The sequence below is a fragment of the Pipistrellus kuhlii genome, unplaced genomic scaffold, assembly GCF_014108245.1.
Source record: "Pipistrellus kuhlii isolate mPipKuh1 unplaced genomic scaffold, mPipKuh1.p scaffold_m20_p_5, whole genome shotgun sequence".
Lineage (NCBI taxonomy): Eukaryota > Metazoa > Chordata > Mammalia > Chiroptera > Vespertilionidae > Pipistrellus > Pipistrellus kuhlii.
Window position 1 is genome coordinate 313,865 of NW_023425551.1, and position 25,953 is coordinate 339,817.

General features: G+C 47.0%; 3 protein-coding genes and 2 non-coding genes across 8 annotated transcripts; 3 read left to right on the top strand and 2 right to left on the bottom strand.

Moving 5' to 3' along the window:
- Positions 1–818: 818 nt before the first annotated feature.
- Positions 819–3,077, bottom strand: MRPL18 (mitochondrial ribosomal protein L18). Of its 2 annotated transcripts, none has more exons than XM_036415021.2 (4): positions 2,758–2,967; positions 2,320–2,506; positions 1,691–1,922; positions 819–1,171 (listed from the first exon to the last, which is right to left on the bottom strand). In XM_036415021.2, the coding sequence occupies exons 1-4, from the start codon at positions 2,807–2,809 to the stop codon at positions 1,100–1,102; spliced, it is 543 nt and encodes a 180-aa protein (XP_036270914.1). In that variant the 5' UTR covers positions 2,810–2,967; the 3' UTR covers positions 819–1,099. The 2 variants fall into 2 exon arrangements, with proteins under 2 accessions (XP_036270914.1, XP_036270916.1); XM_036415023.2 differs by having other exon boundaries at positions 1,104–1,171; positions 1,840–1,922; positions 2,758–3,077.
- An 886-nt stretch (positions 3,078–3,963) lies between these two features.
- Positions 3,964–12,691, top strand: TCP1 (t-complex 1). Of its 2 annotated transcripts, XM_036415011.2 has the most exons (12): positions 3,964–4,160; positions 5,017–5,102; positions 5,283–5,411; positions 6,773–6,870; positions 7,244–7,354; positions 7,639–7,820; positions 8,155–8,281; positions 10,527–10,702; positions 11,050–11,173; positions 11,471–11,663; positions 11,782–11,945; positions 12,400–12,691. In XM_036415011.2, the coding sequence occupies exons 1-12, from the start codon at positions 4,097–4,099 to the stop codon at positions 12,614–12,616; spliced, it is 1,671 nt and encodes a 556-aa protein (XP_036270904.1). In that variant the 5' UTR covers positions 3,964–4,096; the 3' UTR covers positions 12,617–12,691. The 2 variants fall into 2 exon arrangements, with proteins under 2 accessions (XP_036270904.1, XP_036270905.1); XM_036415012.2 differs by lacking the exon at positions 5,283–5,411.
- On the top strand, positions 7,018–7,154 carry LOC118706240. Its single transcript, XR_004983959.1, has one exon. It is a non-coding gene; the product is annotated as a small nucleolar RNA SNORA29 (small nucleolar RNA).
- On the top strand, positions 11,238–11,372 carry LOC118706227. Its single transcript, XR_004983950.1, has one exon. It is a non-coding gene; the product is annotated as a small nucleolar RNA SNORA20 (small nucleolar RNA).
- On the bottom strand, positions 12,621–24,558 carry ACAT2 (acetyl-CoA acetyltransferase 2). 2 transcript variants are annotated; one of them, XM_036415013.2, is made up of 9 exons: positions 24,414–24,558; positions 23,725–23,859; positions 19,977–20,158; positions 18,111–18,228; positions 16,735–16,878; positions 15,288–15,410; positions 14,140–14,294; positions 13,353–13,463; positions 12,621–12,980 (listed from the first exon to the last, which is right to left on the bottom strand). In XM_036415013.2, exons 1-9 carry the CDS (start codon positions 24,466–24,468, stop codon positions 12,810–12,812), a joined length of 1,194 nt encoding a protein of 397 aa, XP_036270906.1. In that variant the 5' UTR covers positions 24,469–24,558; the 3' UTR covers positions 12,621–12,809. The 2 variants fall into 2 exon arrangements, with proteins under 2 accessions (XP_036270906.1, XP_036270907.1); XM_036415014.2 differs by lacking the exon at positions 12,621–12,980 and adding an exon at positions 13,184–13,288 and having other exon boundaries at positions 13,320–13,463.
- Positions 24,559–25,953: the final 1,395 nt, after the last annotated feature.

A 25,953-nucleotide genomic window follows, 5' to 3' on the forward strand; every position in this document is an offset into this window, starting at 1 on the left:
TAAAAAGCACAGGTTGCCCAGGTGGACGGTAGTGATGGTTTCACTTCTATGGGAGAATGAAAGTGGCCGCACATTTAATGATGGAGGGGCAACGCCGAAGCCACCTTCACTGCTGGCAGGTTCTTCCTCTTCACACCTCCATCTCACCTACTCCTGTGGAGCTGCCATGACCCATCTGACCCAGGTTCAACTTCAGGTGAACTTGGATGTGCTCCAAGCTTCGTCTCCCACCTAACAATGTTCACGGCACATTCAGAATCCCTGTCCCTGTCCATTTCCACCCGAACTTCCAGTTCCTCGTTGCATTCCTTTATCCTTCCAAATCTGGCTCTGCCTGTTAGGGTCCAGGAGCCAAACTGGACTTAGAATTTGTCCCCCTTTTTTAAAAAAATATATTTTATTGATTTTCCACAGAGAGGAAGAGAGAGGGATAGAGGGTTAGAAACATCAATGACAGAGAATTATCAATCAGCTGCTTCTTGCACACCCCCCACTGGGGATATGCCTGCAACCAAGGTACATGCCCCCGACCGGAATCGAACCTGGGACCTTTCAGTCTGCAGGCTGACCCTCTATCCACTGAGCCAAACCGGTCCCGGCAGAATTTGTCCCTTTTAACCTCACATTACTAAGATTGCTTCTAACACACTGTTACTGATGTTTCATATTTAAAAAACCACCTCCACATCCTGAGCAGCAACGGCTATCATGTAGATCACCCTCTCTGAGCCAGACATGGTAACAAGTGCTTTGCATAAGCCTCTTCTGTGTACTCTTGCCAGAGAGAGCTGAAATCATGAAGAAATTTAATATAGAAATTTAAACATCACACTATGCCTTTATTCTTTAACTTATAAACATTTAATTTGTCCTTCAGAAGTTAATTATAACTGTGACAGCTTTTCTCAGAAATGTCCAGAGGGAAGGCTTTGGCCTCCCCCACACGAGGGGAGAAGGGGCTGTTGGTAACTGCTGACATTCTGCAGTTCCATTACTGCCTAAGACTTCTGAGTGCCTGTTCTTCCAGGTGCTCCCTGCTGATGGGTGTGATGGCTGACAGCTGACATTTACAGGTTCCAACGCCTCCATTCCATTGCTTTCACTCATAAATCCTCCGAGGCTCCTGAAGCACCACACCCCCTTCTGTCACAGCCTCCTGCAGTCGTCTCATCTGGTGTGAAGGACCAAAACGGGAAAGAAATAAGCACTAGTAGGCTGACAATAAACAGTCCACTTCCTGGTAGAAAGAGAACAGCTGATTTGCTCTTTGCTAACTTTCCACCTACACTGGTTTTTCAGAAAGTGACCTTTATAACGACACAGGTAAGAAAATCGAGAATGTAGAAACCTCAAGGATATCAATGTTTTAACTATTATACAGACAGGGCATTGATATATGAACAAGGGAGTAGAGTGGTCGACATCATGGCTGTAGAATCTGTCACCATGGGTTTGAAAACTCCCCCACAAGGACTGGACTTGCCAGTCTGTTATTTATTTACAGAACCGGGAACACTAGTCCTGACCCTTAGGCTGTGAGGATGAAACTAGGTAATGCACATCAAGATACCCACCTCAGAGTCTGACACATGAAGGGAATTTGAAATACGGACCTATTATTATGATGTAAGTATCTAATATCAAGAATTAACACAATACTTTTAAAATAAGTACATGAAAACCAAAATACCGATTCTGAAGCTGCCTCCCAAGGCGTTGGCTGGTAGACCATGAAGTTGATTCCTGCCTCTAAGCATCGCTCTGCCAGCACCCGTCCGATGTTCTCGCAGGCCGCCACGTTCGTGGTGCTGTACAGGTGCTTTTTGATAGCCCACTCACGTGTGGATGCAGAAACCACAACCTGGCCGTTGCGGTGCTCAACGAGTGCCTCTGTGTGATGCTGAGTCCTTATAACGCGCAACCTAAACGAGGAGATGACAGAATAAACGATTCCTCAAGATAAATGACTTCAGGAAATACATGGCTAAATGTTGTGTTCACTTACTTCAACGTACTTCACCTCGGTTTTACTTGGGAAAGGTATTTTCCCTTCGCCTTTATGAGGATATCTCAAGCATAAACCAAACACGTCCGCCTAACCCCTCAGATCAAAGAGAAACTTGGTATTTCTGAGAGTGGAGATGTATTTACACATCACCTATTTTTAAAAAGGGTTTGAGTAGATAGAGCTAAGTTGCTGACCCTTCTCTGGGTAAAGATAAACTTATTCTATGTTTTCATTTTCCAGCTTACACCAAAGTGTAAGACAAAGACTTGATGCGCCCTGCTCTGCGGGTCAGTAACTATCGACCTAATCACCTGTGCCAGAACTCGCGGGAGGGCCACACGGTCCCCCAACCCCGCTCTTTCCGGGCCACGGCTAAGAGTTCCAGATTCCGCGGGTTCCGGTTGGTGAACTCTGGGGCCACCGCTTCATTTCCCAGGGGGTCCGCTTCCGGCTGCAGCCCTGGCTCGGGACGGGTGGAGAGCGCCGCGCCCCCACGCCCTGAGAACAGAAACCATCACACGCGTCTTTAAAAGCGACGACCGCAGACAAGACCACAACTTTCCCCTCCATCCTCCCAAAGCAAAGGGTGGGCGTGGTCGCAGGGAGCAGTGACCTCAGACCCCGCTCCCTCACTTCTAGCCTCTCATCACAACGCAGGGCGCTCGTTTCCCCTTCGCTGGCCGCGTGGAATAGGAAACGCGCCGCCCTGCAGGCCCCGGGGAGCAATCGCGGAGAAGTGGGGAGATTACCGGGGTTCCTTCGAACCGACAACAACTCCCAGCACCTTGACCGAAGCGCCATCGCCGAGCGGACCGTGGGCAAAGCCTAGGGGACACTTGGCCACCTTCTCTCACCCACGACCCCACGACATGCCGGGCGCAGCCATATTAACTCAGGGAAAAGCCTCAGCATCGCGTAGGTCAACGACCCTCCACCCGGAACTAACAATTTTCCTGGCCGTTGATTGGCCGAGAGGGCAACCTTTTATCCCAGCTCCTCCAATCATCGCTTACGCTGGGGGCACGCAGCCGCCGGCGCCGACCAACCACCTCACAGGAAAGCACTGTGGGTGGGCGCGACCCCTGAGTTTAAGCAACGCGGTTGGCAGGTTTCTGCTGGAGCCCGGAAGCCGTAATTTTACGCTCCTCATTTGGGCCAACCGGAGAGCTCACCGACCGTGACGCCCCACGCACCGGGTGGGCCCTGGGAGGAGGTGGGGCGGAGCAAGATGCTCAGCTCTCTCTCCGGAAACGATGGCTGTCATTTTGCCGGGAAAGCCTTGCCCGTCCCACCGGGGCCCAGCTTGTCCTCGGAGCCCAAAAACAAAGCCTGCGGCTTGCCGGGTGCTCTCCAAACAAGTTCCCACGTGTAAGGAGAACTAGGAAAACATTCACTGTATAAACCAGTCATTTTTAAAACATGCAATAGCTGACTCTTTAATCAGGAGCACTGGCCTCTCTTCCGAAGTCGAAACAATAGCCACTACAACAATAGCTGTCCAATGTGAGTCAAATAAGCAAAACTACACTTCTGGGTGTGCTGCGGTTCCAGCTTGTGCGATGGAAAACAATCGCCGGTACAAACTCGCCAGAGTGGCCCAGCGGCCCGCTCTACCTTTAAGAAGGGCCCGCCCTCCGCCTCCCGTCACACTCCAGGCTCCACCCCCACACACACGTGAACCGCCTCTTCTAGAAGGCACTAGAATGTGCAAACGCGCACGCGCACTCGAGCAATTTCCGCTCGCGATGCAAGAACCTGACTTCCGCTCTACCATCGCGCCCTTCTTATTCGCCCTCTAATTGGGCAAAAGTGATGAGCCCGCCCTTCCGGTTCCTCACTTCCTACACAACGACGCGTCTCTCCCCGCCCCTTCTCTCTTTCCCGTCCTGCCCCGCGGCGGCGGCGCAGGCGCTGAGGGGCCGGTGGGCGGGGCAGAGGTGGAGTGGGGTGCCCAGCATTCCCTGCGGCATCGCGCGGCCCGGGCCACGCTGTGCTGCCGCTGCCGCTGGTGTGCCCGCCGCTGGGCCTAGGAACCCTCGCTCGCTGTCCGCGGTGTAAGGGAAGCCCGAGGAGTGCCCCGCCGCCAAGATGGAGGGGCCGTTGTCCGTGTTCGGGGACCGCAGCACAGGGGAGGCGATCCGCTCCCAGAACGGTAAGGACCGGCGAGGCCTCCGCTGGGCGAGGCGGAGGCTCCCGCAGCCCTCCCGCCGGGGCCGGCGTTGCGCCCCTCCTGCTTCCCTTCTCCCCCCAGATAGGCTCCGGGTGGGCGGCGTAACCTGCCCGGCGGGTTCGGGGCTTCTGGGCGGGGCGCGGCCGGTGCTGGAGACCCGCGCCGGGGGGAGTGGCTGCTGTGGGTCCCCCTCTGGTTCCGGTTTGACCACGAGGAGCGGATCTCTCAACCTCAACAAGGCCTCGGGTCGGGACCAGGAACAGAAAAGACGAGTTCCCGCTGCTCGCCGGGTTTACTGATGAGCAATGGCTGCAGTTTCTGTGACTCGCCCGCTGTACCCAGCGGCTGTCCGCAGGGGCCGGGGGCCGGAGCTCGTTCTTACCCACCGTCACTGACAGTAAAAGTAGCCGGGGGGGTTCGTTGGATGTTGGCATAAGCGACCCTAACAATGAACTTTTTCTACTAACCATGGCTTCCAAGTAAGCGTTTGCTGGTGAGCTCCTTTTGAGAGCGCTAACACTTCTAAGACATGATTGATGATTAATTTTGGTCTTGGATGAATTTGCAGTAAAGTCAGATTCCCACTTTTAATTCACAGACATAAACTGTTGATTTTAATAGGACTTTTTAAAAAGAGAAAAACTTGCTAGTTTTCCTTTTTCTATATGAGGTGACAGAATCCAAATTATAATCAGATTACCTTTTTATTTTAAGTGATGAGGACAGATGTGTGCATTTGGAAATTTCAGAGGTTTTTGGGTACCATTTACTACTTTGAAGCTGAAATTGTCCTTTGAAGTAGTGGGTTTTCCTAATTCTCGTTATTTCATTTCTATAGTTATGGCTGCAGCTTCTATTGCCAATATTGTAAAGAGTTCTCTTGGACCTGTTGGCTTGGATAAAATGTTGGTGGATGATATTGGTGTAAGTTCAGCTACTTGTTTGTTTCTTTAAGTTAATGCGATCTTAAATGATTTGTTATAAATTCCTTGTATTGGAAGGGGTAAGGAAGAACGGATGTCATAATGTGGTTGTGTTAATGAGAGCATGTCCTGTTTCTGTAGGTGATTGTGTTTTTCCCCCCCTTCCCTGCAAATTTCTTAGGATATCACCATTACTAATGATGGTGCGACCATCCTGAAGTTACTGGAGGTGGAGCATCCTGCAGCTAAAGTTCTTTGTGAGCTAGCTGACCTGCAAGACAAAGAAGTGGGAGATGGAACTACCTCCGTGGTAGGTAGTCTGGGTAGATGGCTGAAGACTCTCTTTCCTATGTCAGGTTGTCAGAAAGAGAACCATACTAAGTTATTTGCTTCTGAGTTAAAAATAAGTTACTTAAGAGGGGGAAACAATGGGGGTGATTCTGAAAGAAAACTTGAAAAACTGATGGTTATAGCTAGTTGTACCCTTTAAGTAAAGAAGAAACTTAAAAGATATCTCAATATGGTCCCGTCACAACCTGAGACTTAGAAATTTCTAAAGAAAATATTCCACCAGTTTGTAAAAACAAGACCCTTTTATATTTTAAATGCTGGCAAGGCAATCTCATGAGTTAAAAATGGGAGTGTAATCAGTATTATAAATTTGGAGAGCATGGAGCACATTGATATAGAAACAATTTACTCTAAAGAAACAATGTATAGTGTGGGGAAATGTTTGCATTTTTAAATTAAACTATAAGCCATGAAAGAATGGTCCCTACCTGTTATAATAAAAATGGTCTTAAAATTATTATTTCCCCCAAAAGAAGCAGTACTTTTGAAGTCGTTTTATTTTTAATATATTTTTATTGATTTTAGAGAGGGAGGGAGGGAGAGAGAGAAAATAATCAGAGCTGAGAAGGAATTCTGGATCAGCTGCCTCCTGGACACCCCACACTGGGGATTAAGCCCACAGCAACCAGGACGAGTGCCCTAACTGGGAATCGAACCCTGACCTGCTTCATAGGTCAACCCTCAACCATTGAGCCATGCTGGCTGGGCTGAGGTCTTTTTTTCTTTTCTTTTTTTAAATATATTTTATTGATTTTTTACAGAGAGGTAGAGAGATAAGAGTTAGAAACATCGAGGAGAGTCATTGATCAGCTGCATCTTGCACGCCCCATACTGGGGATGTGCTCGCAACCAAGGTACATGCTCTTGACCAGAATCAAACCCGGGACCCTTCATTCCGCAGGCTGACGCTCTATCCACTGAACCAAACTAGTTTCGAATGGGCTGAAGTCTTTTTAATCAAAAAAATATTTTTAGTGTCCTTAAATGATTTTTATAATAAGCCAAATAACTTAAAATATTAAAGGCCATTTGAGTAGCCAGACTCTTAGTATCTGTTGGACACTTAATCTGTAAAAATAATGGATGTGTAGTCTTTGACTGTTGTACTGCAGAACTAATATATCAGCCAGAACATTTTTCTTGATTTTGGCCATTTGCATATGAAACACTGAGTAGAGTTATATACTTTTCAGGTTTCTGATCAGTTACTCATTTACTGCCATCACAGTTCTGGTTAATATCTGGTCATTTTGCTGCTTTTACATACACACTGCACAGAGTGTGAGACTAATATTACAGCCATGAATGTTTTCTCAACAGGTTATTATTGCCGCGGAACTTCTAAAAAACGCGGATGAGCTAGTCAAACAGAAAATTCATCCCACGTCAGTTATTAGTGGCTATCGACTTGCTTGCAAGTAAGATTGTTTGCATTCAGAGACAATTTTATATCATTTGGTAGAATTGCAAACTATGTTTAAATGTTTTCATTAATGACTACATTTTATTTTTTAAAAGTTACATTTTAGCATTTAAGTGATATTTGAAGTAGAGCCAGTATCTCCATTCCCGTTTGACTACCACATTTTCTCCTAGTAGATTTTGGTGGCTATGCTTATGGGATAGATTAAAATTGCCATGATCTGAAGAGGGAGGATCTATTTGTGCCCTCCTCCTATATGAAATGGCGGGACAGAACATTGGTGCCTGTGACATTTGGACACTCTAGTAAAACAAAAGTTTGAATTGTGGATTAATTTGTAATTGTTTTCTCCCCCACACTTTAAACAGGGAAGCAGTGCGTTATATCAGTGAAAACCTAATTATTAACACGGATGAACTTGGAAGAGATTGCCTGACTAATGCTGCTAAAACATCCATGTCATCCAAAATCATCGGAATGTATCCTGTGGTGGTCCACGCCAGTTTGGGCTTTTTTTAAAGAAAGAACTTGAGTTAGTTTCATGCCAGGTGGTGCCGTTTTGAAATTGCCGGTTTCCTCCCCTGCTGTTTTAGGGGCGGTAATATGCAGTGTAAAGGGAGTATGAATTGCAAGTGGTGGTAAATGCTCCTTGTTTGTTTTCTTGATGAGGTTGCAAAAGGGAAGTGCCTTTGAGTTATCCTTGATTTTTGTGTTTACTTGTTCTCTATTCCCAGTCTCTTGTTCTCCTTAACTGTCGCCTTAGAGACGGTGATTTCTTCGCTAGTATGGTGGTAGATGCCGTACTTGCTATTAAGTACACGGATCTCAGAGGTCAGGCCCGCTATCCAGTCAATTCCATCAATGTTCTGAAAGCACACGGGAGAAGCCAGATGGAGAGTGTGCTCATCAGTGGCTATGCACTCAACTGCGTGGCGGGCTCTCAGGGTAAGGCTCCGGATTTGGTCACATGATGGAGGACTGGAGGGTGAAATTAGCTCTGTGTGGCCTGCTTACTGTTCCATCTTCAGATGAACTATCCAAGCTGGGCACTTACTGTTCTTTAAGGAATTGTACATCACATTGTCAGTTTCTCTTTAGTAACTTAAGCACGTAACGTAGGAAAAATGCAAGTTAGAAGAAAGTACTTGTGCCATAAAAATGTTATAAAATTGAAATTTGTGTTTACATATGACATACTTTACGCTTTATGGCTAGGAGTATAAAATGAAATGTTGTTAATAGTTACTGTGAAAGAATCTAATACTATGTTCAATTATAGGCATGCCCAAGAGAATAGTTAATGCAAAAATTGCTTGCCTTGACTTCAGCCTGCAGAAAACAAAAATGAAGCTTGGTGTGCAGGTGCTCATTACAGACCCTGAGAACCTGGACCAGATTAGACAGAGGTATGCTGACATGTTCAAAGTGACTGCATAACGCCTTTCCTCCTTCCTTCTGTCTAAGGCGATTCCCTCCCTACGGTAAATGTTCCAGATTCTGTTGCATTCTGCCTTAGAGCGTTGCTTCATTTATATATAATTCTTTCTCATCTGTGTCTTCAACTATGAATTCTACTGTTCGTTCCTTTCCAGATTTCACTTGTAGCTCACACAATTTGCTCCAGTTCCTCCTCCTCCATTCCCACTCTTGACAGCCAGGTGTCTCAAGAGTGGTTTACACAAAACTGTTTCCTGGCACTTTATTACGCCTTTTACAGCTTGTTCTCCAGTGGAGACCCGCTTGCTCAGCTCACTGGTGACTGATACTCACTAGACAGGCATGTTCAACCTTCACTTGACCTTGATCGAGCCTTTGACTACTTCTTTCTTGAGACGCTTGGAGTGTGGAGTGGCTCTGTGAGACTGCCTCATCTGTATCCGGTGCCCACAACCAATGTACATGCCCCTGATCAGAATTGAACCCGGGACCTTCCAGTCTGCAGACCGACGCTCTATCCACTGAGCCAAACCGGTTTTGGCTACTCTTGATTATTTTGATGATGGGAGCCCCTCTACTTGGCCAGAAAACTAAGAAAGAATCCTAAAGAATCCTTAACTTTTTTTCTTTTTTTTTTCTCTCAATACTTTTTCACTAAGACCTTGATTTCCATCTTCAAATCAAATCTCAAGTTCATCTATTTTCCATTTGCATTCTCTTACTCAGACTGTTGCAGAAGCACACACACCAGTCACTTTCATCCCTGCTTCCCCATGGCAACCAGGTCCCTCCCATCACGTCACGACCAGCACCTTTTTAATACCCACACGTTCCTTACATTCAGGCTAGCCACCAGGGAATAGGATTCCCAACTCCCTCCACAGGACCTACAATGCTGCTCCCTCTGCCTACCTCTTTTTAATTTTTTTAAATATACTTTTATTGATTTTGGAGAAGGGAAAGAGAAACATCGATGAGAGATGACCATCGGTCACCTGCCTCCTGCACGCCCCTTACTGGGAATGGAGCCCACAACCTGGTCATGTGCCCTTCACCAGAATCGAACCTGCGACCCCTCAGTCTGTCGGCTGATGCTCTATCCATTGAGCCAGACCAGCTAGGAGTGTCTTCATTTTTTACTTGCTCTTTAAGTGGTCAATCTCAAAGAAGCTGCTTTTTATCCCTCAATCTAAATTTTACTCTACTGTGCCTTTCTGTGCCTGTCTTCCTGGGGCTTAGCATAGTTTGTTTGTATGTCTTAGATTGTAAGTTCTGAAGGTGAAGACTGAATGATTTCCTTGGCTTCGTAGCCTCACGTGTTTAGTAGTTTCTGGCATGCAGTATTTGTTCAGTATTTACAAATAGGTTTATTTTGAGGTTAATATTTAATTCATTTTAAGAATTCTTTCAATTATCTTAACCACTCTTCTTTGAATGGTGAGTGAAATCCTTCATTTGCCTATATATTGACTCCTTCCCAGAGTTTGTGCTTTCCATACCTGTCTGCCTGCCTCCTGGAAGCATATCCTAAATAACACAGGGTCTTCAACTCATGTTGTTGAAAACAACTTACTTTCTCATCTTGCCTGCGGAGTCAGTGGCTAAACCTCTGTTACCTAAGCTGAACTTTCCTCTCTCCCCCAGTCATCTGTATCTCCAGTGATGGCCTCTTGCCCTCAGTAGGGTGTCCACATTGACGTCAGGGGATCCTCTTGAAAACAGATTTGATGCTGCACTTACTAATTTTAAAAGATGAAGCATGTAATCACCCTACAGGGTTCTTTATTTTCTGGTCCTGCCTCCAATTTCAACGCGGGAACCCTCGACTCCAGACCTTCAAGCTTTTCTTGTCCCATCCGCCAGGATGGATTTCTGTCTCCGTGTGCCTTGTGATCTCTGTATTGTACTTGTGGTAGCATTGGCCATGAAATGTGGTTGACAGCTTGCCAGATCATTGAAGGCTGGGGCATTTTCCTTTCTAATCACATTTCTTGGTTAGATATTCAAATGGGGGTGGGGGGGCGCTAAGTGGAATTTTTAATGCCTGGAACTTCTATGTAAATTGGACTGGTTTAAATTCTGGTCATAAAAGGGAAAGAGTAGGTAATAAAACTTAATCTGCAGTTATTTTGTGAAAAATACTTATGGAACTTAAAAGCTTTGTTACATGAAAGGAGGTAACTTTGGCTTACAAGGCAAATACTTTATCTGTAGAGAATCAGACATCAGCAAGGAACGAATCCAGAAGATCCTGGCAACTGGAGCCAACGTTATCCTCACCACTGGTGGAATTGACGACATGTGTCTGAAGTATTTTGTGGAAGCTGGCGCAATGGCAGTCAGAAGAGTTTTAAAAAAGGACCTTAAGCGCATTGCGAAAGCTTCTGGAGGTATGTCTTCCGCCAGCTCTCAGGTGTGATGTCCCATGTTCCTGTACTTGACCTTGGCTCTTTACATGGGGGTATTAAGCAGCTTCAAAAAAACAACCCTTTTTCCTTTTACTCCTCCCTGTAATGATTGGTACTGAAAATATACTGATAGAGCCATTCTTCATATAATTGGGAAAGTTTAATTTATTGAATTTCTTAATCTCAGAATGACAGTCCATGTCTGCTGCCTAAGTGTAAATCTTAAACTGGCATTTATGCATCGCTTTTTCATGTTTCTGGATCTAAGACAGGATATGAAAATGTTTGTGGGCAAATTGTGTTTACATATCTTTGTAATTACTTAATAGCAAGCATTGTGTCAAGCCTGGCCAATCTGGAAGGCGAGGAAACCTTTGAGGCGGCGATGCTGGGGCAAGCAGAAGAAGTGGTACAGGAGAGAATTTGTGATGATGAACTGATCCTGATAAAAAAGTAGGAGCTTACTTTGTAAACTTTAAAACTACATAGACGTTTATTAATGAGTAAAAACAGACGCCTTCCCATTTATTTGCTGCTGTAGTCTTTTCAGTGGTATGAGCAGTTATACGCATGGGATAAAACAACATTAGACCACTGTCAATTGAGATGGAGTAACCATTTCATCTCTTCTGCATGCATGGTCTAGACATATTTCCTTATGTAAGCAGGATTTAATCACAGTGCTTAAAGTAAATGTCTGGCAGACTTCTGAGAAAAGTGTTTTAAGAGTTTCCCTTCATTTTTCAATAGTACTAAGGCTCGCACATCTGCATCAATTATCTTACGTGGGGCAAACGACTACATGTGTGATGAGATGGAGCGCTCTTTACATGACGCCATTTGTGTGGTGAAGAGAGTTTTGGAGTCCAAGTCTGTGGTGCCGGGTGGGGGTGCTGTGGAAGCGGCCCTTTCCATATACCTGGAAAACTACGCAACCAGCATGGTAAGAGCACCTGACCCGCTTCCTTCCCCGGCAGCGCGCAGAGCGTCCCAGCGTTTTAATGCCCCTCATGTGAGCCGAGCCCTTTCCCCCTCTCCTGAGGCCCCGCTGTCTCTTCCAGGGCTCTCGGGAACAGCTGGCTATTGCAGAGTTTGCACGCTCTCTTCTCGTTATTCCCAACACACTGGCAGTGAATGCTGCCCAGGACTCCACTGATCTGGTTGCAAAGTTAAGAGCTTTTCACAATGAGGCTCAAGTTAACCCCGAACGCAAGAATCTGAAGTGGTAAGTACAGTTTCCCTGTCTTTTTCCTTGTCCTCTGTATATCCGATATACCAGGTGTTTTCTGGTGGTTTTATTAGCATTGATGTGTCTTGGTTGTACTAACCCCTCCTCGCCTCTCTGGGTACTCCCTTTACCTGCAGGATGACCCACTAGAGCAGTGATCGGCAAACTGTCTGAGAGCCATGGTTTGCCGCGCTGTTGACCAATGGGTTTGCTGACCACTGCATTAGAGGAACGCAGGGTATTATTTTGGGGCGATCTATACCCATCTTTACACAACCGCTTTATAATAATACAGTGATGGTTTTTATAGCTTTACTGCCATTAAGGGCTTCTCCTCAACTTTTTGTGCTCATGTTTATTAATTCATAAAGAACTACTTAAGTATTAAAGGGATAGGATGGGTATATGTTAAGAAGTCACTTAATCGATTTTATTTCTTTCTAAATTGCAGGATTGGTCTTGATCTGGTTAATGGTAAACCTCGAGACAACAAACAAGCAGGAGTGTTTGAACCAACTGCAGTTAAAGTTAAAAGTTTGAAGTTTGCAACAGAAGCTGCAATTACCATTCTTCGAATTGATGATCTTATTAAATTGCATCCAGAAAGCAAAGATGATAAGCATGGAGGGTATGAAGATGCTGTTCACTCAGGAGCCCTTGATGACTGACCGATTTATTTATACCACTGTACAATGCATTTCATTGTCTTGTACCTTGCGTGTTACACATTAAAAGTACCCGCTGTCAAACCCTGGGTTCTTGTGAAGTGGAAGATGGCTCCCACCCTCACCTTGGTCCTGATTTCACACATTAGTGCCTTATTAGTAGAAATGAATGAGGTTCAAGTTCAGTTCAGCAGATTCACCCTCTCTGAACACACATTGCTATCCCCATCCCACCCCCAACGCATAGGGCAGCGACCCCACGGCGCCCACCCTTGCGCTCCATCGTGTGTAACAGGGTGACAAGGATCCGGCAGCCAGACGCCCCGAGAGGGTGGCCCAGGGCTATGGCCCCTCCTTGACTGTTGACCTGAAGGGAAAGAAGACTTGTCATTCTGTAGATGGAGAGCTAAAATCCTAAACTAGTACCTTTTCCCTCTTAAAGTTATACCAGTAAGCTACCCTCTCTGACTTATGCCCTTATGTACCTACCCTAACTTGCCTGTTCCTGCATTTGACATTTTTTTGGAGCCCTGATACGTTTGAAGTAAACTAATGCAGTCTAGGGTTTTCGCCTTGGGAAGCAACCGGGTACATGAACCTGCAGTCCCACCAGTTACTACCAGATGGCCAATGCCTGGGACTTGATCTAACCACGCTCCGTGTGTTTTGCTGTTTACAATTGTAAACTGCATTGTGAATGCTCCTCTGCAAGCTCTCAGGAAGGGCTGCTGAAGTTTACCTTCTCTGGGTTCAATCCAAGTTCCTTAGTTATTGCAACTGAGATGGCTGCAAAGGCTTCGTTGATTTCAAACACGTCCACATCCTCCAGTGACCAGCCTGCTTTTGCAACCTAAAGGGAAGGTTGATGGGAGAGGTCTAAAAACGGGTGGCACCATTCTTCATTGTACATTAAAAAGGACATGCGATACTGAAGGGTCTCGGAAAACTGCCATTTGGGGCTGCTACATCAGCCTAGTGAAATTCTAAACAATCTTAACCTTTCGCACTCCGAGCCATTCTGGACATTGGCTACCAGCTACTTGACGCTACTTTGCACCGGACACGTGCGTTGAATTAATTCCCCGTAATCACTAATAAACTGCAATGTCCCCCCTGAGAGGGGACATCCGAGTGATATGCTAGAATTCCGATGTCCCCTGAGAGGGGACAGTGGAGTGCAAAGGGTTAAATCTTGAACCGGTAACATCTGCCGTGTAGGGGAGGGGACACAGCATCCATTCCCCTTGATCCAAATGTTCTGGGCTGCCCTTTGTGTAAGGAAAATAGGCAAGGGAACGGATGGGCTCATTTAAGGGTAACTGGAAGACTTATGAAAGGGAAAGAAACACTACAAACGAAACCTGGTGGGAATAAACCTGAAAGTAAAGCTCAATCTTGGCTGTTGGGAGTGGAAAGGATCTGGGCAGGTGGAGAAGGCAGACCTTAATATGCAATTGCAGGTTAGTGGTCTGGTCCTTCAGAGGTAAAGTAACAGCAGAGGACGGGGGTGACAGAAGTAAACTCACAGCTTGCTTTATGGCTGGGATTGGCCCTGTCCCCATAACGGAAGGCTCCACGCCCACTTGTGACCAGGAGACGATCTCTGCTAAAGGTGTCAGCCCACGGCTCTCCGCCTCCGACTTCTTCATCAGAACCACAGCTGCAGCACCATCATTTATTCCTGCAAAACACCACGTCTTCATCTCACGTAGCTCACTGACTTCAGTAGTGTTCCTCTTTACTTTCTCCAACGGCTGAAGACGTGAGTTAAATTATGAACACATCTTGTCAAAAGCCGTTTGCCATATTTCACACTACACAGTGTACTTTGAAATGTAAGTTAGGCAATAAGACATAATCACAAATCATTCCAGTGGGAAAGTGGGAAGATTAAAATGGGGGGAGGGGAGGAAAACAAAAAGAAATGGAAGAAATAGCTACAACTTCCCAGGAGAATACTGACAACAGATTCTGTTTTTGGAAAAGTACAAAGATAGTAGACAAACTGGGATTCCTTAAGTTAGGATATTGGTAAAGCAAATCCATTCAGTACATATAGAGTAAGCTTCTAATCAAGTATGGAAAAACCAATGACCAAATATACAGAACTAAAAGCAGCTAAAACAAGGTTTTAGAATAACATGTATAGTAATGAAATAAAGAAAAAAGGTGTTAACCTGGTAGAATTACCAGAAGATGGGATTCCCCAACTGTCCTTCAGAAAACCTAATCTGGCCCTGTCCGGGTAGCTCAGTTGGTTAGAAAAGTGGTCACCAACCGGTGGTCAATGGACCACTGGGTTAGAGCCTCATCCCAATACATCAAGGTTCTGGTTTTATCCCTGGTCAGGGCACTTATATAAGCAGCAACCAGTGGCCAAAATCAATTTGGCTCAGTGGATAGAGCGTTGGCCTGCGGACTGAGGGGTCCCGGGTTCAATTCCAGTCAAGGGCATGTACTTTGGTTGTGGGCACATCCCCAGTGGGGGGTGTGCAGCAGGCAGCTGATTGATGTTTCTCTCTCATCGATCTTTCTAGCTCTCTATCTCTCTTCCTCGCTATAAAAAATCAATAAAATATATATATATAAAAAGAAACCAGTGAATGCATCAATAAGTGGAACAACATGTCTTCCCCACTTCCTCTCTAAAATCAAGTAAAAATGTTCCCCTAACCGGAAGCATTAGCTGGAGTCACTGTTCCTGTCCCATCCGTAAGGAAGTAAGGCTTGAGTTTAGACAGGGCTTCTATGTTGCTCCCATGGCGAGGAAACTCATCTGCTTTAACTTCAATAAGACCTGAAAAGGAAAACAAATGTCCTGAGGTTAGGTCAGAGGTGGCAGCATGCTACGAATGGTGGGTTCCTAAGACCTGACTCATGATGATTCATATTTGAAGAAAAGGTTCATTTAAAAGGAACTTTCATTCTACTCAGAAAAGTATGCACACTAATAAAAATTATTGTTATGTTTAGACATTTTATAGACACTAATAGTCGTGAGGCATTTTGAGGCACAGGACTTGGCTGCTGACAGAGTACTGGATTGAGGAGTGTGAAAGCCAACCTCCCAAGGGCTGGACATAGGGATGTCAGTTCATTGCTATGAGAATTGGACTTGATCTATATATATAAAAGCCTAAGCAAAAAAAAAACAAAAAAAAAAACCCTAAGCGACCATTATGACCAAACGACCAGAACAACTGGTCAACCAGTCACTATGACACACACTGACCACCAAGAGAAAGGTGCTCAACACAGAAGCTGCCCTCTGGTGGTCAGTGCGATCCCACAACAAACCTCCTGTGGCCCCTCCCCCTGGCCAGCCTACCTCCCACACCCCCGTCTGGCCAACCTGTCACGCGCCCCTCCCCACTGGCTTGCTGGCCTACCTCCCAGGGTTGCTCCCCACAGCTGGTGGTCCCCACCCCCACCCTGACAGACAACCAGGCAGAGGGACCCCACCAGAGCATGAATTCATGCTCTGGGCTGAGACTCTAATATTAAATAAAAGCAAAGGGACCCACAGATCCACCCAAGAAACATGAGCTGAACCAGAAGCAACAGGAAGTAATGTTCACCTCTGAGATTAGCCTGTTAACAGGTCAGCTGTGGCCTCACTACCTGTCAATGCTCTAGTTTCTCCTGAAACTGGCCCTACCGACCTAGCAGTGTGCACACTGGGACCAGGTGTCTCAATGCTGGCACAGCTTGCCATGCTTCCTCACCCCATAAACGTTGCCCCATCACCCCAAGCTATTCAGAGGCATCCAGGGGATACCTTTTAGCCTGAAAAGACTTGGCTAGGACACAATTTATACACAAGGCCCATATATGATTCTTTTGGAAATTATTTTTATAAAGAGCTGTGTTGATGTTTAAATCATTATGATTTATGTGCCCACCTTTTCTAAATATTTTTACTGATTTCAGGGAGAAAAGGAAAAGGAGAGACAGAAACATCAAAGATGAGAGAATCATTGACTGGCTGGCTCCTGCACACCCCACACTAGGGACTGAGCCCACAACCTGGGCATGTGACCTGACCAGGAATTGAACTGTGATCTCCTGGTTCATAGGTCGACACTCAACCACTGGGCCACGCTGGCCAGGCCTGAACCCACCTTTTCTAGAAGGCACAGACACTGGTACAATCTCTTTATCAAAGTGGCCGGCTTTCTGTGCACTCTCCGTCCTATTCTGGGACAGCACTGCCAACTTGTCCTGATCTTCTCTAGTCACTTGCCATTTTTTGGCCACGTTTTCAGCTGTGAAAAAAACAGATAAAGCGAAATGTAAAGTTACAGGAACTCGTTTTTGGTAGTTCAAGCTTCTCACGTTTAAAGAAGCACTGAGCGTCCAGCACCAGCAGCTCGCTGGCAGGCTCTGGGACAGTGCTCTGTTGCAATCTTGCCTCCCACTGGCAATAAATATGAAATTCTCACAGGGACTCAAGAAGCCATTTTCTTTCTTTGCTTCCTTCCTCTCTCTTTTCCATTTTATATAATTTTAAACTTCCAGAAATTTCCTCTATGCAGATTCCCTAATTGCCTATTTTGCCCCAAGTGTTTTACCGTTCTCTTTCTGAACCATTTGAAAATTCTAGATATCCTGCTCCTTTATCCCTAAATTTTAATTTCAGAGTGTATTTCCCCACAAACAAGGCCATTTTCTTACATAACCACAGCTTTCAAAATTAGGAAATATAATATCAATACAATACAATCTAATTCTTGGTCCATATTCCAGTTTCATTTTTCCCAATTGTGTCTTAAAAAAAAATACATTTTTATTGATTTTTAGAGGAAGAGAAGGGGAAAAAGAAACATCAATGTGAAAACGAAATACCGATTAGCTACCTCCTGCATTCCCCCTACTCAGGATCGAGACCCCAACCAGCGCATGTGTCCTAACCAGGAATCCAACCATCAACCTTTTGGTGCATGGAATATTGCCCAACCAACTGCACACACCGGCCAGGGCCCAGTGTTGTTCTTTCTTTTTTTTCTTTTTTTTAATGTATTTCATTGATTTTTCACAGAGAGGAAGGAAGAGGGATAGAGAGCTAGAAACGTCGATGAGAGAGAAACATCGACCAGCTGCCTCTTGCACACCCCCCACCGGGGATGTGCCCACAACCAATGTACATACCCTTGACTGGAATCGAACCCGGGACCTTTCAGTCCGCACTCCGATGCTCTGTCCACTGAGCCAAACCGGCTTCGGCCAGTGTGGTTCTTTATAGCTAATTTATTTGTTCAGTCCAGGATCCAGTCAGGATCATGCACTGCATTTCACTGTCCATTTCTTTTTATTTGGAAGAGTTCTTCAGATTATCTGTGTTTCTTAACCTTGATGTTTTAGACAAGCAGGGGCCAGTTCTTTTGCCAAATGTCCCTGATTTGGACTTACGTGGCTCTCTTACGATATATGGTCTCCTGAGGAAAGCCCCTGGGAGTTACCTTTCTACAGTAAAGGTTCTCCGCTACCCCCGCCTTACCTGTAACGCCCATGTGGTAGTTGTGAAATGCATCTGTGAGTCCGTCGTGGAGAATACTGTCAGTCAGCGGTGTTTCCCCAAGCTTGACTCCTGTCCTCAGGTGAACCAGGTGAGGAGCCTGGAAACAAATACCAGTGCATTTAGGCTTGGCTATCACTAGTCCTCTGCTCAGGACTCCACTCTTAACTACTCAGTAATCTCTAAGCCCTCATCTAGTCCCCCTGTGACCCTTCTCCCCAATTCTGGCCTAGCCGCCTCCTCTCCCTGGGTTCAGGGCCCCAAAACTCCTGGAATCAGGAAACCGCTCCACCTGTCTACTCCTGGGAGCCTGTTACTTTCCTACCTACCCATCTCCATTTCCCATCAAACCTCTCTCTTCCGTGTCCTATTTCCTTAAGAACCTCATTCATTCTTTCCAGATGCAAATAGCTCTCTGTTAAATGGAGAGCTCATCCGAGAGTTTGCTGATGTGAACCATGTGTTCCTCCTTCTGATGGAGGCGCAGTGCCCACAGCGGGAGGAAGTAGGCTGCTAATGAACTGACCGGGAGGATTCCTGTGAGGGCGCCCTTTTGCTCTCACCACCTCAGTAGCAGCTGTACTAGAAGAGAAGGGCTTGGGAGTCAGAAGAGCTTATTTGAATCCCGGCTCTGGACCTCAGCTTACTTACTGTAAATTAACAATGACACCATCTACCCTCTAGGGCTGCTGTGACTGCCTGTATAAAAGCACCTCCTATAGTACCACACAGGTTACTACTAGGGTCCCATCATAATCACTCTGATGGTTTTGCTACCTTAGGCCTGCCTCCCCCTTCCGAGGCCTCAGCAATGGCTGTGCTGAACAGACCTGCTGCCGAGGGCACGGGTGGGGAGCATCCAGCCCCCAGACCGAATTAGGCCTCCAAAATCATTTGGTCTGGCCCTGCCAAGGCATTAGAGGTGAGTTAATTAAATGTCTGGCCAAATATAGTAGGCTAATTTTTGTTTGTTTGTTAATCCGCAGCTGAGGATATTTTTTCCATGGGTTTTTTTAGAAAGTGGTAGAGAGTGGAAAGGGGAAGAGATAGAGAAACAGAGATCTGAGAAAGACACACTGATTGGATACCTCCTGCAGGGGGACGGAGCTCACAACCGAGGTACGTGCCCTTGAAACCTGGGACCCTCAAATCTGCGGGCCAATGCTAATCCCACTGTTCCAAACCAGCTGGTGCACAGCAGGCTAGTTTTTAAGTTGATAATTTTGTATGGCCCTCAAACGGTGTTATAAATACCCAAATGGCCTTTGGCAGAAAAAATGGTTCCCCAGCCCCGTCTTAGGAGATCCTCAGATCATCCACTCACCTGCCTGTAGGAAGCAGGGGCTATAGCTTTTCCTTTGTCATTGCCAGTTTGCGGGATGGAACCTGGTGAAACAAATCCCACCTGGCAAGCTTGTTAGAGAAGGGTACCGCTCAGCGGTCCTCTTCTCTGTTTCATAGCTCCCAAAGGTAAACAAAACTTGGCCCCTGGTTCCTCTTTGTGACGTGCAGGAAGGTAAATGGCAACACTGACTTTTCCTCGCAATGAGAGAGACTGAAGACCAAGGATATCAACAACTAGTGTTACAGGTTTAATTCAGAAAACATTGTGTGTTTTGTTAATATTTTAGGAAAGCCATTCTATTCTAATCACACTGGTTGACAAGCTTTTTCTTCAATCCCAATTTCCCAACTAATTTGAAAAATAATTAACTTTCAGGTTGGGATCAAGATTGAATCAATTTTTTGTCTGTTTACTGTTCGGTTCCAGCTCTGATAATGAATCAATTTACCCTGCCGTGCATGGACACGGTTTATTGGTGAGAGCTCTGTCTCTGAAGGCCTTACCTTGCTCATATTTTCCATGCCACCTGCAACCACAATGCTGGAGTCTCCTAACTGGATCGACTGGGCTGCAAGGCACACAGCTTTGAGGCCAGAACCACAGATCATCTGGCAGGACCATGCTGGAACAGAGTAGGGGATCCCTGCTCCCACACTGGCTTGGCGAACCGGATTCTGCCCACAACCTGGAAGAAGGGAAGCAGAGGCCTCTCAGCAATCAAAGAGAAAGAAACCATACTGGGAGGAGACACTATGATTGCAACTGGGTGTCCTGCCTGCCAAGGCAAGCTCTACCAGAGGCAAAAAGGCCCGCCCTAGCTGGTTTGGCTCAGTGGATAGAGTACCGGCCTGTGGACTGAAGGGTTCCAGGTTCAATTCCAGTCAAGGCACATGCCTTGGTTGTGGGCTCGATCCCCAGTAGGGAGTGTGCAGGAAGCAGCTGATCAATGATTCTCTCTCATCATTGATGTTTCCTTCTCGCTCTCCCACTCCCTTCCTCTCTGAAATTAATTTTTTTAATTATTTAAAATAAAGAACTATGTACATGCTACATTTTTGTAGCCCTGAAATACTATTATCTGTGCTGTTCTACAGATACCATGGATATAAGCTCTCTTCTCCAAAGCCATTAGTACCCTTAGAAGGCAATGTCTTCTTGACCTTTTGATAGGGCTTGAGTAGGCACACACTCACCTATAAAGACACGGCAGAACATGGGCACTGGTCCTGTGCTTCTGTGATCATGGCTAAGCCCAAGGGAAGAAAAGAGGGCTAAACAGGGACATCTCTGATAAGAAGCACTTCTTTCCATAATATTCACAACTCAGTTAACTGGTTATGTAACAGGCTGTGTACAACATGAGAACTGACAAATTCAACTGTGGGGAGTTCCTTCAGGGGATGGGAAGAAATATATCACACACTTTAATCAAAGTATTAGAAAAGGGGATGGAGTCACTGTTACAAGGTCAGTGTTTATATAGCGGTCACTCTATTTGAAATTACTGATATACTCACACCTAGCAACTTTCCTGGGTGAGTTTGCTGGGGGGGAAAAATACTAGCAAATGGGTCGCTGATAAAATGTAGATATTATATTCATCAGTGTTATTAATCTGGGGTTAGCTGGATGTGAAGAGTAGATGCAAAAAAAAAATGTTATATACACAATATTGAAATATTTTCTAAATTAAACTCATAAGACACTAGTCAATAAAGAAGGCTATTATTTTAGAGGCCCAGTGCAGAATTCATGCATGGATGTGGTCCCTCAGCCTGGCTAGCAATCAAAGCTTTTAAGGGAGGCCAGCCAGCTTCGGGGAGGGACAATGGGAGGTTGGCCTGGGGCGGTTAGGGGTTGGGGCCATAGGAGGTTGGCTGTAGGAGCACATTAACCACCAGAGGCAGCTCCTGCATTGAGTGTCTGTCCCGATGGTCAGTGCGCATCTTGCGGCTGGCTGACCAGTTGTTCCGGTCGTTCTGGTCATTCTGTCTTAAAGGTCACTTGGGCTTTTATATATATATAGATTCCTGATTTTTTTTTTCTATATATACTAGAGGCCCAGTGAAAGAAATTTGTGCAAGGGGGGAGGGGGGTTAGTAGTATTCCTCAGCCCAGCCTGCAGCCTCTCCTATCTGGGACCCCTCGGGGAATATCTGACTGCAGGTTTAGGCTCCCATCAAATATCCCTCTCACAATCCGTGCTGCTGGCTCCTAACCACTCACTTGCCTGCCTGCCCCTAAGTGCTTCTGCCTACCAGCCTGATCTCACCTTAACTCCTCCCCTGCTGGCTCAGTCACCCCCAACTCCCCTTTCCTGCAGGCCATCTCGTGGCAGCCATCTTGTGACAACATGGGGTGGCTATCTTGTGAAGACATGAGGGCCTAAGGCTTTCATTAGTATAAATTTATTGATTTCAGAGATAAATGGAGAGGGAGGGAACAAGAGATAGAAACAATTAGAGAGAATCACTGATTAGCCAACTCCTGCACATCCTCCACTGGGGATCGAGTCTTCAACCTGGGCATGTGCCTTTGATCAGAATCGAACCTGGGACCCTTCAGTCTGCAGGCCGACGCTCTATCCACTGAGCCAAACCAGCTAGGCATAAGATTTCTGCTTTTTAAGCAACATGAATTACATATGCATTTAAGTAAATAACTTCAGAAGTTTCTTATGTATTTATTTATAATCCTTGTCTTCAGGTACTTAAGAGTTAAAAAATGAGTGTTACATAAGTAATAGTCTGGCATTTATCAGAAAGTGAGCTCCATGAGAATGACGATTTCTATCTTATGTAAACATGTTTTTTTCTAGCTGACAGAGAACCGCAGGTGCTCAATAAATATGTGATGTGACTGCAGACAGTACCTAGGCTTCGGGAGGACAGATGTGGTAGAAGAGTCAGCTCGTCTTCAAACTGGATCCTGGATAAGTTACTTAACCTCGCAAAATCTCATGTGCTCATTTGTGAGATGGAGATACTACGGGCCCAATAGCCTTACTGAGAGAACCAACTGAGGGCGTGAAAGGAAAGCACTAATCAGGCTGCCTTAAAGGCCCAGCACCACGCAGGCCCGCAATGTGGGGATACTGCAGAGGTGCGATGTGGAAAAGAGAAGTAACCAGCCTGGCAGGCGTCATGCAGTGGCTTGAGCATCATCTCATGCACCAAGAGGTTGCTGGTTCGAGTCTGGTCAGGGCACAAGCCCCAGCTGAGGGCTGGATCCCCAGCGGGGGGGGGGGCGCGTGACGGAGGCAGCTGATTGATCTTTCTCATCAATGTTTCTCTCTCTCTCTCCTCCCTTCCTCCCTCTTTAACATCAATTAAAACCACATTTAATTAAAAAAAGATAAAGAGAAAAACCAGTAGTTGAGTACTCTACAGTCACTGAGTAAGTGTGAGCCATAAGGGTAGGAAGGAAGAAGGGCAGAGTGAAGAAGGTCGGCAGTGTGAGGCAGGACTCAGACATTTGAAGCCTTGCATTCACGAGAAACCAGTGTGCTTCCATCTGAAGGCCCACAGGGACAAGGGGAGAAAGAACTGGGAAGAGAAACTATAAAACCACAAAGTAAATACACAGAAAAATGGATCGGGTCTAAGAAGGGGTAAGGACAAAAGTTGGTTGTTGGTGAGCATTCCCAATGATTAGTATGAACTGGAGTTTATACTCAGCATGGGACTAGTTATAATTACTCACCAGGCACTGGCAGGGATTACTGGGTGGGAACCAGAAGAATGGAGCACTCTGGTGACTTACCCGTGCCCGTCCCAGGAGTGACTCACTCATCCTGCATGGGAGTCATGTGAAGCCAACCTGTCTTCCCAGCTCAGAAGTGAGATCATGAGGATGAGGACCTCACCTGCCTTGAGGGAGCCCTATCCTCGGCACCTGTCGCATCTCCACACGTTATAACGAAAACAGCGGGGGTTACTGCGGCTGCTGGTGCTGGGCCTTCAGGGCACTGTGGTTAGTGCTTTTGTGCAGTGCACAGGAGAGGGGCTGGCTACCTTCTTACTGCATGTGGGACACTTTAGGGAAACACAGAGGTTCGTGCATACTCTCCCATGTGCCAGGCTGGCCCTGCTTCTTCAGAATGAAAGGGCAGGGCGGGGGTGGGCCAGGCTTCTTCGGGGTTCGGGACAAATATGTGCAGGATGCTGTGAGGCCAGAACAAAAGTTTGTGTGGGGGAGTGGATGCACTGCTTCTATAAACATGACCCTCTTTGGGGGTCACCGAGGAGGTACCTGCTGCCAAAACCTGTCCAAACACGACCTCTGACACCTCTTCGGGGGCCACGGCGGCCCGCCTCAGGGCTTCCTTGATGACAGTCGAGCCCAGGTCATGGACAGGAACGGTGGACAAGGCACCATTGAAGGAGCCTAGGACAGAAGGGAAGGCGGGGGAGTGAAGGGCCGCCCACGGTGGGGGCCGGCGCCCCCGCGGCCCCTCCGGGCCCAGCGGGGAGGGGAGCGGGGTGCACCGCGGCCGCCCTGGGCCCAGTCTCCGGTCAGAGGGGCTGGCCCACTCCCCACCAAAGACGCCGGCCCTCTTGCGCGACTGAGGGTTGGGCGACCCCACCGCACGGCGGTGGCCAAGGCGGCGGCATTTCCCTCCAACACCTGCGAGAGCCCGGCCCGCGGCCCGCGACCACCAGCGACCCCGCCCTGAGGCCACTGGATGAGGCGGCCAATCAGGGGCTCGCGAGAGAGCGCCTCTTCCTGCCAGCCAATGGGAGGGCCGGACGGCGCAGTGGCTCTACCCGGACAGCCAATCAGCAGGCGGAAGGGACTCGTCCTGCCCGGGCGGAGGGGCGGGTCTGCCGGGCGGAGGGAGGTGTGAGGCTCCTTGTTCCGAGGGTCCCGGGCGCCCCAGGGGTCCCCGCGGCCCGCCGGGCCCGCGCCCCCGACGCCGCGCCGGGCCTCCAGCCACTCACCTATGGCGGTCCGCGCCGCCGAGACGATGACCACGGGGTCCGCGCCCGCACTCATCCCGCCGCAGGGCCACCTCACGCGCAGCTGTGGGCGGACGCTCCGCGAGTGAGGAAAAGCCTTCCCGAGCACGCTGTGGGCGGGGCCGCAGGAAGCCCCGCCCACCGCCCCGCCGCCGTGCGCAAGCGCGAGGTGGGGCAGCCCCGAGGGACTGCTGCTGGGGACACGCCCTGTCCACCACGTGTCACTTCTCGTGGAGGTCTGAGTGTGGCGTTTCCTTCCTTTTTAAAAATATGAAACAAATCCTTTAATTTTTCAAGTGTTTTATTTTGTTTGCAACTTTTATTTTCCCATTTGCCTATAACTTGGAGATCTCTCTGTGGTTGATGACTATGTTGTGATCTCATTGCTAGTTCTGAAGGGAGACATAATTGACATTCTGTGGGTGCACTCTAGTGCAGCCATACTGCTTGTTAGTGGCCAACATCAGTCCTGCCTTGTCCCTGCACCTGCCATACTGACTTTTAAATACTTTGAAGATTTATTTCTAGTTCTTTCTTTTTTTATATAAATATTTTTATTGAATTCAGAGAGAAGAAGGGAGAGAGAGAAACATTAATGATGAGAGAGAATCATTGAGCAGCTGCCTCCTGCACGCCCCTCACTGGGGATCGAGCCTACAACCCAGGCTTGTGTCCTTGACTAGAATCGAACCCGGGACTCTGCAGTCCGCAGGCCGATGCTCTGTCCACTAAGCTAAACCGGTTAGGGCTAATTTTTCAAGTGTTTTAAACAAACAAATTTATACTTAAGCCAGCCTTGAAAATAAGCACAACATTTGCCGGTTTTATATTTTTAACCCACAACTCAAGCACCCACTCTGCATAGCACTATTCTAGTGCAACAAAAGGGACTCTTCACCACAGAAACGTGATTTCACTTTCTGAGGTTGTATTATCACCTTTCCCAGAAAGGAATATTAAATAAAATCACCATTCTTTACTACTGACCTGCCCCAAACTCACTTCTGGCTCACGGGAAGGCGAATTTCTGCCAAATTTAAGATGTTTCAATGAACTCATTGCATTTTCTGTCAATAGGTTTTTGTTTGGCAAGGGTTGTTGGTGTCCTTGAACTTGGTGTTGTTTGAGTCAATGAAAGATTCTGGCCAGCACCAGAATGCCGACAGCCAAAATGTCCGTATGGCCCTGACTGGTGTGGTTCAGTGGATAGAGCATCTGCCTTCAGACTCAAGGGTCCCAGGTTTGATTCCTGTTAAGGGCTTGTACCTGGGTTCCGGGCACATCCCCAGTAGGGGGTGTGCAGGAGGCAGCTGATTGATGTTTCTCTCTCATCGATGTTTCTAGCTCTCTATCCCTCTCCCTTCCTTTCTGTAAAAAATCAATAAAATATATTTAAAAAAAAAACAAAAAACCACAAAACAAAATGTCAGTGTGAATCTGCCAAGGGCAGGCCTGCGCTGTGCTGCGTGCTTCTGCTTTCCTGGCTGCGAGAGTTCCCCCATGTGGGCCTGAGTGCCCATAA